This window comes from Balaenoptera acutorostrata, chromosome 16, assembly GCF_949987535.1.
Source record: "Balaenoptera acutorostrata chromosome 16, mBalAcu1.1, whole genome shotgun sequence".
In the NCBI taxonomy this organism is placed as follows: Eukaryota; Metazoa; Chordata; class Mammalia; order Artiodactyla; family Balaenopteridae; genus Balaenoptera; species Balaenoptera acutorostrata.
In genome coordinates, this window is record NC_080079.1 from 67,811,268 (window position 1) to 67,825,362 (window position 14,095).

A 14,095-nucleotide genomic window follows, 5' to 3' on the forward strand; every position below is an offset into this window, starting at 1 on the left:
CAACTGTTCTGTATGATACTACGATGGTGGATATATGTCATTATACCTTTGTTCAAACCCAAAGAATGTAAAATAGCAAGAGTGAACTCTAATGTATTAAACTTTGGACTTTGGGTGATAATATTGTGTCAGTGTAGCTTCATGGACAGTAAAAAATGTACTACTCTGGTTGGGGATGTTGATAATGGGGAGGCTGTGCATGAGTGGGTAAGTGGGAACCTTTGTACTTTCTGCTCAATTTTGCTGTGAACGTAAAACTTCCCTTAAAAATAAAGTTTATTTTTTTTGAAAAAAAATTGATAGGTAAGAGACCTACCTCTTAGGAATGTTATAAGAATTTAATGAAATAATGTGCATATGTTGATTATGATATGCACATTATGGAAAACAGGCATTCCAAAATTATTTGTTAAAAACTCAAGCAAATTGACGATCAGAGATGTTACTGTGTAAAAGCTAGGAAGGAGTTGGGGAAAGCATCAAACTTTTTCTTACTTATATTCTTGGAAAATTGAAGAACGTTCAAAATTCCTACCACATTAATTATAGATATCTGTAAATTATGAATGTTATTGAATATGGAAGATTGAACATTATTAGTTTTCTTCCAGTTTAGAAGCTGAACACAGTGCTTAAAGGTCTAAAGTGGACTTGGCATTGAATAGTGAATGTTTGAAGAATCTTCTTTGCTGTTGTAATTGATGAACCAATATTGATTCATTAACTACCTTCTGTAGTTTACCTTAGGGTTCACTATGTGTTTTAAATCTATGGATTTTACAAATGTAATAATGACATGCATCCATCATGACAGTATCATACAGAATAGTTTCACTATGCTGAAAATCCCCTGTGTTACATCTATTCATTCCTCCCTTTTTACCCCTGAATCCCTTGCAACCACTGATATTTTTTTACTGTGTCCATAGTTTTGCCTTTTCCAAAATGTCATATAGTTGGAATACTGCAGTATGTAACCTTTTCATATTGGCTTAATTTATTATCAATATGTATTTAAATTTCCTCCATGTCTTTTTGTAGCTTGATAGTTAATTTATTTTCATTGCTGTATAATATTCCATTGTATCGATGTATAACAGTTTGTTTATCCATTCTCCTGTTGAAGGATATCTTGGTTGCTTCCAAGTTTTGGTAATTATAAGCCAAGCTTCAATAAATGTTCATGTGATGTTTTTGTGTAGATGTAAGTTTTCACCTCATTTGGGTAAATACCAAGTAGCACAATTGCTGGATCACATGGTAAGAGCATGTTTGGTTTTATAAGAAACTGAAAAATTGTCTTTCAGAGTGGCTGTACCATTTTGCATTTCCACCAGCAATGAATGAGAGTTCCTGTTGCTTTGTATTCTCCTCAGTACTTGGTATTCTCAGGGTTCTGAATTTTGGCCATTCTAATAGGTGTGTGGTGGTATCTCATTGTTGTTTTAATTGCAATTCCCTGATGATATGTGATGTTAAGTGTCCTTTCATATGCTTACTTTTCATTTATATGTCTTCTTTGTTTGGGTGTCTTTGTTAGATCTTTTGCTAATATTGTAGACTTTTTTATTTTTATTGTTGAATTTTAAGAATTCTTTGTTGATTTTGGATACCAGTCCTTTTGCAAATATCTTTTGCAAATATGTTTTTCTGATCTGTGCTTGCCTTTTCATTCTCTTAACAAACAGTGCTTTTCACAGAGCAGAAGTTTTAAATTTTTATGAAGTCCAATTTATTAATTTTTCCTTTCATTTTTTATACTTTCAGTGCTGTATTTAAAAAGTCATTTCCAAATTCAAGGCTACCTAGATTTTCTCCTTGGAGCTTTAAAGTTTTGCACTTTACATGTAGGTCTATGATTCCACATGTAATTTATCCTTTACATTTTTTCCCCCTGGATAGAAAAAATACTTGAAAAATTAGTAGCTTCCAAGACAAAATACGCAGTCAAAAGAATAATTTTCCAAAGCTGAAAGCAACTTTTACAAATTTAAAGTGAACAGGTGTCAAAAATTCACTATCGAGAGACGCCAAGATGATAATACTTGTTTAAGGAGAACTGGATAAAGAAAGGTTAAATAAAATTCTAACTTAGAAAAAAAACTGGTTCATGGTCCTATAGAACAGTAAAAATGTAACCTTCAGGATTATGTTTTCTATAAAAATTATTCCCATCTCTATCAGATAAAAATGTATTTGCATTCCTGTGTGACAAGAATTATTTACATAGCTATCCCTTTTAACAAAATGAGCATCTACAGAACTGTAAAACCCCTACAGAATTGTAAAACATCCTAACCAACAGTAAATAGCAAGTGGAAAAAAGATACACACTGCTGGAGAATTAGATATCTGCCAGGTAGGCTTGGTTCACAACGTCTGCCCAGGAGGACACTGAAGGGACAAGCAATAGTACCTTTTGCCTATTTCTAAGCTTTTGATAAATTTCTTTGCTTCACAGAGAAAACTGTTGTAAGAGCCTACTTAAGACTTATGAAAAGAAATCTGAAGACTTCAGTTACTTTGTGTGTGTGTGTGTGAGTGTGTGTGTTTATTTCTATAGAATTGTGTCTGCATAAGTACTGCAGAATTCCTTTAAGTATAGTTTGGTAAAGAACTAGTTTGGGAATAGCAATCTTTATTTTTCTTTTGATTATTGTCAGAAGTGGGTCAAGTAAGTTTGAGCTGGTTAAAGTCCAATGAAGAATAAATAGCTTATAGTGCAGAGAAACTAGGCAAACTTTTGTGATAAAGGTTAACAAAACTTCATTAAAATGATGAGATAATTTTGACTATTGTATTTTTGGAAGAATAAAAGATAATGAAAGAAAGTAATTCTTACCAATATTTTATAACTATAAATGGAGTATAACCTTTAAAAATTGTGAATCACTATATTGTACACCTATAACTTTTAAATATTAATGTTTTACATCAACTATACTTTAATAATTTTTTTTTAATTTTTAAAAAGAAAGTAATTCTTTCTGGTTGCTAGCTTTTAAACCCTTTACAGAAAGGGATTTACCTTATTTATCTTTTACATCATCTACATTTTCTAACACATAGCAATACTTAGGTTCAGGAAAGGAGACAGAGGAAAGGTTCTAAGGATGTAGAAAAGGGATATGAAATTTCAAAAAGTTTTACATTTAGCTACATACATGTTCTTTATTCTCAGAAGAGTACTTGCCTAGATATTTATGCAGGATATTAGTTATTTGGAGAACAATCATCATGATCAAATTCTTACTAAAAAAATTTTGGCCACCTTTAAGTAGATACATAAACAACAATTAACTTATATACTGGTGTATTCCATTGGCTTTATAGCTTTTTTTCGGGGGGGGTGAAAGAGAAAAATTACTGTGTAGTTGCCTATGTAATGAATTTTAAATTTACAGGTAGAGATTCAGGTGTGCAAAATGGAAACATTTTCTTATACTTAGTTAAATCTCTGAGCTCATATACAATGGGTTGCTAAACTTAATCTTGCCAGTTTAAGAAACTCAACCTCTTTTGGCTTATAATTCAGTCTCTTTGGAAAAAAAGTTTTCTCTTTAGAAAAATATTCTTTTCTCTCTTCTCCTTTCCTCCTTAGAATTTTGTTTTACATATGCAGATATCAGGGGAGGAAACAGTTGGTGGTAGATTATTCCCCATTCAATGGATTATAGCATAAACTCTCTACCTCTTCAGGTTTTGCCATTGATGTATTCAAAGCCCAGCTTCGGGAATTAAAAGAAAGCAACTTTAAGTGTGGCTTTTCCGAATAAAATGTCCTTCTACTTTAGGTCTGTTCTTTGGGTTATGGATTTATGAAATTCTGCTTTGGATGTTGTTTTCTACTTTCCCTGAGGCAAGTTCTAGCTTTAATTGTAGAAAACTGAAGAATTAAGAAAAAAATTTAAAATGTATTTCAAAGTCTTATTGTGTTACACTTGCTGCGATGGCTGAAGATAGAGCCACCCAGAGAAGTTTGCAACAAATGAAATGTCTTGTAGTCTAAGATCAGTTCCTTTATTGCCCTCTTTATTACCATTTTCCAACATAGTAAAAATCATCCTTTGCATCTCAGGATAGCTATAAAATGAGTGACAGTAATTGCTAGTAGTTCAGCAATTCTCTGCTCTTAAAATAACGTACTTTAGGATTTGCAGTAACAGTAGGACATTTCACCCGTCACCCCAAATCAAATGTTAAGTTGACACTCTGAAACAATTAAGACAAATCTTCAATCAATCCTTCAAAACATATATAATACAGTTAACCCTTGAACAACATGGGTTTGAACTGCGCAGGTCCACTTTTATGAGGATATTTTTCAACAGTAAATATCACAGTACTACACCGTCCATGGTTAGTTGAATCTGCAGAGGAACTGGGGATACAGAGGGCCAACTATTGATACAAGTTATATACGAGTTAGTGCCAGCATTGTTCAACGCTCAACTGTTTTCCAAGTGTACTTCTTTTATAATAACGTATTTTCTTTCGTTTAAACCTCATTGTAAAAATTATGTAATTGTTAAATCCAAGTACATGTGTAGTGAGAAAAAAAATAAATTGGAGGTAGAGCTCCTAATGATTTTTTCTGCGTCTAACAAGTAAACTCATTCCATCAGCGAAGACTTAAGAGATACGTCAGTAGAAAGTTTTATACAAAGTATTTGGTGTTTTATTTCTTTCCTAGAGGTGTGGAGTTATATATCTAGACATAAAAACTCAAGCTATCATGAAGGCCTTTTTAACTACTTAAGTTCACCTGAAATAAAGAAATACTTGTTTTTAAGACATTAGCTTAATGTTTAGTTACTGTGTATATGGGAGGTGCCCAATTTTTTTTTTTCTTTTTCTGGCACTCTGTTTAGAATTTCATGCAAATAATTGTTGCTGGCATTTTGGGAAACATTCAGAATAATGGGGAAGTGTCACAATAATGGAAATCTTGCAACCCTTTCCTAATGCTTCTGCGCTATATTTAATCTTAGTAATTCAAAAGATCATTTAGCCATCATCTCCAACCTTCTCAATATAGCTGCTTCAGATAAACTCTGGGTATAGGCTTCTTGTCATTTATTTTCCTTATTTTATTTTATATTGTATATTTTCATGTAAGATTTTTATTTCTATATCTGACCTTACCTCTATGGTTCTTCAACATAATTAACACCAGGGCTTCTGATTGTGTTGCACAATCTAAAGCAGTAACCACACACACTTCTGTAAGGCCAAGCAAAAAAGAACCAGAAAAATTCTTACTGTATTTTTTATTCTCCACTTAAAGTAATAAAATAAATTGTGAAGCATATATATCATTGTTTTAAAGAAGTGAACATTCATTGTTAGTGAATATTTTTTGTATTTTTTCCAGTGCAGAATTCATAGGAAAAAATAGTTTGTGACAGCTATAATTTCACCTTTAATTGAACAGAAATTACTGAGTTTATTAGATAGTTAATTTTCCAAAAATGAACAATGTTTTTTCTTTCCTAAATATCTTTTCACTTTCACAGAACTGAGAAAAACCGCTCTGCAATCTAAAATTAAGCACCTTTAGTGAATACAGATTAAACATGCATTGAATACATACATATTGCGTTTGCTTTTAAAGAAACTTACCAACCTACTTGGAAAATAACAGCTTCTTAATGTGTCATTAAAGGGCACATCTGTGGATTTTTAAAAAACTGGTCATTATTATGCCTTCCACATTTATACTTGCACTTCAGTTCCAAGGGAAACGTGATGGTGATGATACACATGTGCTTTCTGTTGAGATGGGACTGTGCCTGGATTTATTACAGGCCTTAATGACACATTCATAACTGAATGCTACAAATTAGGTTAAAACTCCAGTGAATTTATAAGGAAGGTTTTCAGTACTTAGTCTTTTTCATGCAAATGAACTTACTGTCCTTCATATGGCTTAAATTGACTAAGTTTAATGCTACAGAAATGTGTCTACCAATGTTCATAACCCATGATTTAGGATTTAGACAAAATAATGTACTGTTCCCAGGTGCATCTTACAAGAAGACTTCATTCATTCATTCAACAAACATTCTTGTTAACCTAACAGGTGCTATGCACTGTACCAAAGTCTAGATACCTCAAGGAATAAGATAAAATTCCTGCACTCACATATATTTGTTAGTCTACTAGAGAGGTAGTTTCATTAGTATATCACTAAAACACAGAAAGAAGCTCTAGTGAAAACATATAAACCATTTTATGTGAACCCCAAACAACTTGGAACAAAGTTTGCCTTGTTCTAGGTCAGCGTGGATTTCCTGAGGCAGGGCATTTAACTAGTGTCTTAAAAGAATAGTAAGGAATTCCCTGGCGGTCCAGTGGTTAGGACTTTGCCCTTCCACTGCAGGGGGTACGGTTTTGGTCCCTGGTAGGGGAACTAAGATCCTGCAAGCCATGAGGCATGGCCAAAAAAAAAAAAAAAAAAAAAGAATAGTAGGAGTTGAGCAAGCAGACCAGAGGGGATTGGCAGTTACGATATTGTGATTTAGAATAAGAGGTGTATCTTTGTTCTTTTCCTGTTTCTGGCACAGAGCTCCTAAAACCCTTGGAATATACTGAGTGATGAGGGCCATAAAGCTGTCTTTTGTATGTTAATGAGGTGACTTTGGGACCACCCCCGCCCCACCCAAGGATGGGGGCTGGTTGACAGGGCAACCAACCATGTGATTAGAACTTTTAGTTCCACCCCTTTACCTCTGGGAAGGGTAGAGGGGCTGGAGGCTGAATCAATTGCCAATGGCCAGTGATTTAATCAATCATGCCTATGTAATGAAGCCTCCATAAAATCCCAAAAGGATGGGTTTTGGAGAGCTTCTAGGTTGATGAGCACATGGAGATTTGGGGAAAGTGGCATGCCTGGAGAGGGCATGGAGCTCTGGGCCTTTCCCCATACCTTACCCTCTGCATCTCTTCCATCTGGCTGGTCCTGAGTTATAAAAGTTAAATCTAGTAAGTAAAATGGTTCTCTGAGTTCTGTGAGCTACTCTAAGCAAAATAATCAAACCTAAAAAGGAGGTTGTGGGAACCTCTGATTTATAGCTAGTTGGTCAGAAATATATGTAACAACCTGAAGTTGGACCGGCGACTGAAGTCCAGAAGGGGGGGACCTTCAAATTGTAGCAGAAGCACAGATAACGATCTAGGCTTTTGACTGGTGTCTGTAGGGGGGTGGGAAGGGGCAGTCTTGTGGGACTAAACCCTTAACCTGTGGAATCTGATGCTATCTCCAGGTAGATGGTGTCAGAATTGAGTTGAATTACAGGCCACCCAGTTGGTGTACAGAGAGTTGCTTGTTGGTGTGGGGAAGCCTCCACACACACACACACACACACACACGTTGACATTGGGTCCAGGAACCCAAAAGAACAGTCTAGGTCAAGGTTCTAATATGCCCACAGGCACAGAGGCATGAAGAAACATGGCAGATTTGGAAATTTGTAAAATAGATATAACTAAAGCATGAGGGACATGCAGAGGAATAGTAGATATCAGGTCTAAGAAGTTCACCAACGACCATATTCTTTGACAGTTTGGATATTATGCTCTACACAGTAAGAGGAAGGTGTGACTCTGCAAGGAAATAGCTTTATGAATACCTGTCTTGTGTAGCTTACCTGCAGAAAGTCAGCAAATCCAGGGAAAGGGAGAGGGAGAGAGAGAGGGAGAAGGGGAGGGGGAGGGGGAAGGAGAAGTTAACAATATGTTCTGGAATTACTGAGGCCTTTTTGTTGTAGTTGTTTTCTCTGTGTGTTTTGAAGTAATAGAGTCTTTAAAGATTTGGGGTGGGGATTCATTTAGTAAAAATAGAAACCATTTCTTTAGTATTCTTTTAATTTCTTAGAAATATCATTGCCCATGCTTGTTGATAGTCTACATATTTACTCAGCTCCACTCATTAGTTTTATTCTGGGAGTATTAATCATTTTATAGAAAAAGAAAACATTGTTGTGCTATACTAATAACTCCCAGCTGTCTTCATGCCCTAATCATGCAAAGAAGGAAGGAGAGAAAGAGGTCTGGAGATACTCTTCAGGGTGAGCAAATTTCTCTGGGATTCATTTACTTCAAGTCAATCAATCTTTTTAAAGCCCTTTTTTATATATAAGTCTTTTCACAGATGTAGTGAGGTTATTGCTTTACAATATAAAATTATATATTTCACCATTTTCATCATTTGCTAATTTATAATATTTCTGTAATTGTGTTAAATATCGTACATCAGTGAACATTAGTTGAATGGAACACCATAGTTATATTTTTCTATATATTTAGGGCAGGTGATTTTTTTAAGAGTTTCATAAGCTGCATAGTACTGTGCTTAATCAGGATTAAGTATTCCATCATTATACATTTTATTTTTGTTTTAATCTAGAATCTTTCCTTAATTTCCGTCTGTAAATCACTCAAATCTAAAATCTAATCTACTGGAACTAGAATCTAAAATAAGATGCAATCTATAAAATTTACTGATAAAAATGCAAAATTTTTATTTTACAAGATGAGCTATTAAAAAAGGTATAAGCAAAGTCACATCTGTATTTTTTCTTCTTAGTTGTCAATATCTTTTATTCCCAATGTGCATATTATCCACAACCAGAAATTAACATAAATTATAGTATGCTAGATTTGTGTGATTAAAAAAAAAAACACACAAAACTAATTTGACCTGTTTACTTACAGAGAGCCATATCCTAGAAGATGTCAACAAATGTATCATAGCCTTGAGAGACCAGGATGCTGATAATTTAGATCGAGCTGCAGGTGCTATCAGAGGACGGGCCGCAAGAGTTGCTCACATTGTCACGGGTGAAATGGACAGTTACGAGCCAGGAGCTTACACAGAAGGTGTGATGAGAAATGTTAACTTCCTGACAAGTACTGGTAAGTCTCTGTCCCCAGTAACAGCTGCTCTCTTCCTGACATTTGCATCTATATAACTACCAAATATTCATACATATGGAAAGAAGATCTCAGTCTGTGTGGCTTGTTTTGAAGTAGATTGCTCTGATAAGGGCTTGCATCCTGTGGTTGTGTGATTTGAAATTTATCTCTGGGAAGTAAATATATTCACTGGAGAAAAAAGGCTTTTATAAATATATGCATTATATAAATTACCCACAGGCCTTTAGCCACTTATGAATGTTTATTAATGCTAGAGTTGTTAGGAGATATAATTAGGCCAGATGTGATAAGTATGTAATAGTTTCCAAGCCCTCTTTTAGCTGTCTGATTGGTAGCCCCCAGGTTTTTGTTTACATTGCTTAAACAGAGCAAACTTGTCCTATGTTTCCAGAGAAATGCTTTTTACCTTCTTTTGTAATCTGTTTGCAAAACACCATTTTGTTCTTTCACATAATCTTTGATTACTTAAGAAATACGGAACCAGGATTTTGTTTTGGTTGCAGCACCAAAGTTAATATTTTCTGAAATCAGCTAATAAATGCTTAGTTGTTGAATCACACATTAAAATGGTATTCTTATTTTAGCACTGTTATTAACATTTCTCCAAGACACTTACAGAAAATTCAAAGAAGCATTTAAATTCATATGAATTCAGAAACAGTGGATACAGTTTGAATGAGGGCAACCAACCATTTTTAGAAATCATCATGGCAGTAGTTTTTCTTGTGAAAAGCCTTTGTGATCTGTGAAAACCGCAGGTTGAATTTTTCTTATTAATTACTTCGTAAGAGGAGGGTGACAGTGGACCCATGATCCCTAAAATATTTGAAATTACATACTTAAATCATTGATCCTACCTAGAGAATTGTTCATGTTATGCATGGGGCGTATTAAATTTGGATGTACATATTTGTTTTGTGAAAGGGGTAGAAGGGATGGAGATGGGTGATTTGTGGGGAGAGGAAGCTGCTCCTTGAAGTTAACAAATATAAGCTTATCAACAGTTGAATAGCCTTCATTAGGAAATAGTTCTGAAGAGCTATACCACAAGGTAGGCTTGGCAAGTTTTGTAGAGAACTGATGATTAGTGTTTCTCTTTTCCTAGAATGTTGATACAGAACTCATTAATGAATCTTGGCGCATAGTTTTCTCAGTATCTCTTTAAAAATATTTCTAAAACAGTGAAATGCTTAAGATATACTAAGGAAAGATGAAGGAGGTGTATTTGCAACTCTTGGTATGATATTTCTATACTAACTCCTCAAAAGTCACTGGTGTCACGAATAGGGTACAGGGTAGTTGCTTTATCAGTGAGGTGCGACGATACATTTACTTGCTTAAGGAGATAATTGTGTTAGAGTAGTTCAGCATCTCTTTCCTAAACTAATTTTAACTGGTCCTTTCTTGTTGGTCAAAATCAAGTACAGAGTTCTCTGATTTTTTTCTACCTTCGGGAATAGAATTGTAAGTAAAAAGAAGAAGGCATCGGTGGTTCTCCTTTTAGCCGGTGAAAAATGCCCTATAGGGAACTGACTAAAGTCTACCAAAATGGTACCTATATCTTGCTTCTGTCTCAGTTTTGTAATCATATTGGTAATGTCTTGTGAACACACTCTTATAGTCACCATGTCTGTATGAGGTACTAAGTTTATAGTTTTATTCTCTATAGTATAGCGCCCATATCTGGACTTCATATGCAAAGAAGTGGAAGTGAAATTTTGAAGTGTCCAGAATGTGAAATGTGTTGTGGGAACACTCTGTTCACAATCAATTCTTATAATCTGAAATCAGAAAATAAAAATGAAACAAAGTTATTTACACATTTAATTACAATTTTGTCAATACCTGTATGATTTATGATGACCTTACAAGATAACTAACCAATATGGCTACATTATCATTCAATCAGAAGAGAGAGAAATCCTTTTTCCTCTAATTACTTGTATGTAACTTTAATTGAAATTCTCCAGGTAAATTACGTCCTGTACCCCAAATACAAATACAATAAATATGGAATAATCCTGGGTTATTCTGTATAAGTCACATCTTATTAGTAATATAACAGTATAGTTTATGACTTTACAATTTTGTTGTTTTAGTTTTTTACATACTTTTTGGCTTATCTTAAAATCTTCTCATTTTGGGTTTTTTATGTCTAATTTCAAACTTTGCTCCAAACAGCTTTTCTTGAAATTTATCAAAAGCGTGCCTCACTAAAGGGAATTCTGAGCAATAAATTAGATGAAAATGCTAATTTGATCAGTTTGATCTTAACCAAAGCTGAAATATGTGAGCATTTTCTCTCCCATAGAGATATTGTCTATGAAAAATACTTCCAACTATTCTATCCTCCACAATTAAGTAACAGAAGATGTTCATCTTTGTTCACATCTGCTCATAACTTGGACTTATTATTTATAAATAATCATCAAATTAAATAATTCATAATGTCACGTTTTATGTTATGAAGCCTTAATAGTTCATATTTTAGCAAGTGAATGGTCTGTATATGTGGCCTGTTTTTCTCTTTCTTTCTTTTCCTTTTATGCAGTTCTCAGGTCTTAACCCTATTTCCTGAAAATAACTCAGTAAGGAGCTATTGTGAATTGTTCTTATTAACAAGACTTTCTTATCTTTGCACAATTTGCCTTTAAAGTACTGTCATCAATGATGAAACCTAAGTCATACTTATCTAAATCACAAAGAATGTTTTTGGAACATTGCACCTTTGCTTTTAATCAGACTTTGTGGCTCGTTAGCACATTTTCAAGATTTGTTGATCTTCTAAGTGTTTTATCAGCACTTAGAGAAGCCCTGTTACATTACAGGATTTGCATTGTTCATAAAATCAACCAGCTGGTTTTCAGTGAAATGTAGGCAACATCTGGAATGCTGCATTTCATTCAGACTGAGGCGGAGTATTGTAATCTCCATGAGAAAATTTTATTCCACCCAATTCTTCCCTGTTACTAAGCTCCTCTACCTGTCAGGAATTCCTGATAGGGTAGAGAAAATATTAGCTTTTTTGTTAAAAGCAAGCCTTCTGGATTGCAATGTGAAGGCTTAGAAGTTGTATACCTAACATCAATTTCAGTTTTTTCACACTAGGCTGGGAGAAAACCTAAACCAAGAGTGGACACACATAATATTTTTTGTGAGTGATTTATGAATTCTATCAATTCAGAAATCAGCAGGACCCAAAGCATCTTTTGCAAACACTCAAACTCCACCTGGTTTCAAAGTCAGCTAGGCTCATGGACCAAAACACAACAAGCACACAAATGAACCTGACCAAGACATCCTAGTGGCCTCCAACATTGGCAACTGGTAGTGATGGCAAATAAAGTGTCATTCATCAAGTACTCTTAAAAACTTTAATAGCAGTCAGTAATTCCGATCAATTTCCTTCATTTAATAGTTTTCATATACAAATAGCGTGCATTTTTGTAGCCTAATTAAAACATTTTTTAGCTACTGTCCTTATGTTGCATCTCTGTTTATATTCTTAAATGGCTATAGGATATAAAACAGAAGCTTTAGTTCCAGCAGTCTTTGCCCACTACAGTCCAGCAGAAGTTGAAACTCAGTGGTCCACATACTGGATGTGATTCATTGTGACTCAGAGAATTCTTATGTGTCCAGTAGAGTTTTGACCAACAAAGTTTTATGTTTTATTATAAGAATTACTTTATAATTATATATATGAATATATATACATATACACATATACATACATATATATATATCCAGATTAATGGCCTATCGTAACAAATTGGAGGGTCTGGCAACACTAGAGCAGAGTTTACCATGGAAACGAAAATGGCTGGAGCTTAGTAGTGTCTTTCTTTTGGTTGAGACTGGGCCATAGTCTCCTTTATTACCTCTCATTATATGCCCAGTCTGCTTTGCTCACTTAATATACCTACCTGAACTTTGCAGGCGTTTGAATTCACCTAAACGTGAATTTCTGTTTTTTTCTTCCTAGCATGGGCCAAAAGGCACCTTCTACTCCATCTAAGTTGATGCTTTCCCAATCACATGGGCATGCCAGGATCATTTCTGCCTTTAGGTCTTGTCCATGCTGTACCTGTCATTTTGAATACCCTTGCACCTTATTTATCACATCAAATTTTATCCACCTTTCAAGAAACAGCGCATACCCCCGTGTCCTCTAGAAACCTTTTTTTTACTCTCTCTGGAAATAGTGAGCTCTTCTTGGTCTCCTGTGCTGTAGATTTTAAAGGACTTGCCACTCAGGTACATTGTTCCAGGCAACTATATGTTACTGATGAACTCTTCACGTATATTTATATAGAAATGACTTTTCTTTCAAAACAGAAGTTAAGTTATAGGAGAAAAGAAAACTCGTATCATTTCTCTTTGCATCTCTTCCAAAGCCTACCATAATGTCTTGCGTGTGCTAGATTAAAATGAAACAGAACAAAACAACTCTTGAATTGAACCTATATGCTTATGCTAATTTTATTCCAGCAGTGAAACACCTTTTCTTCTCTACTGGCCCTCTACAATTATAATTATTCTTTACAACTTTCTCAAATGCCACCACCTTTACAAAGGAGCTTCTGATTCCCTTTCAGTTAGAATTAATTGCTCCATTACCTGTGTTACCATGGATGAGCTTATCCTCTAGTTAATGCTTATTTCACTTTGCCTTGTATCATAATCAGCCATTTACATACAAGTTTCTCCCACTAGATTGTAACGTACTTAAAGGTAGATACCACACTTTATTTATTTTCATAGTTCCCATTAGCATTTTATGCATTGTAGGAGTACTCAAGTCCTTCTCCCAATTTTAAATTTAAAATTCATTGTAAGATTATACTGTGACACATTCTCCTATAGTTAAGCAAGAGAGCAAGTTATCATCTCAATTTGTGGGGAAAAAACACAAAAACAAAAAAACAAAACTCAAGAGCAGTAGACTTTGTCAAAGGCTGGGGCAGAGAAAAGATCAGGGAAGTGATTCATTACTGTCCAGAGTCAGATATTAGCCATTTTCAGAGAACTTCAGGTCAGATTCTTAAAATGTTCTTTAGCAAGCTTTTGAACAAGAGATCATGACTTTTGTATACACAATTACTTCCAAGAACCATCCTTGAACTGCATCTGTTGAAAGATCCCACTAAACCTATTT

At 34.5% G+C, this 14,095-nt stretch overlaps 1 protein-coding gene across 3 annotated transcripts in view; it reads left to right on the forward strand.

The window, feature by feature from the left end:
- The window catches only part of CTNNA3 (catenin alpha 3), a 1,789,299-nt gene that overhangs the window by 1,359,969 nt on the left and 415,235 nt on the right, over nt 1–14,095 (forward strand). For all 3 annotated transcript variants that reach the window (XM_007167816.2, XM_007167818.2, XM_007167817.2), the window contains one exon: nt 8,716–8,916. In XM_007167816.2, the coding sequence (XP_007167878.2) occupies nt 8,716–8,916 (201 nt within the window). The remainder of the gene's footprint in view (nt 1–8,715; nt 8,917–14,095) is intronic.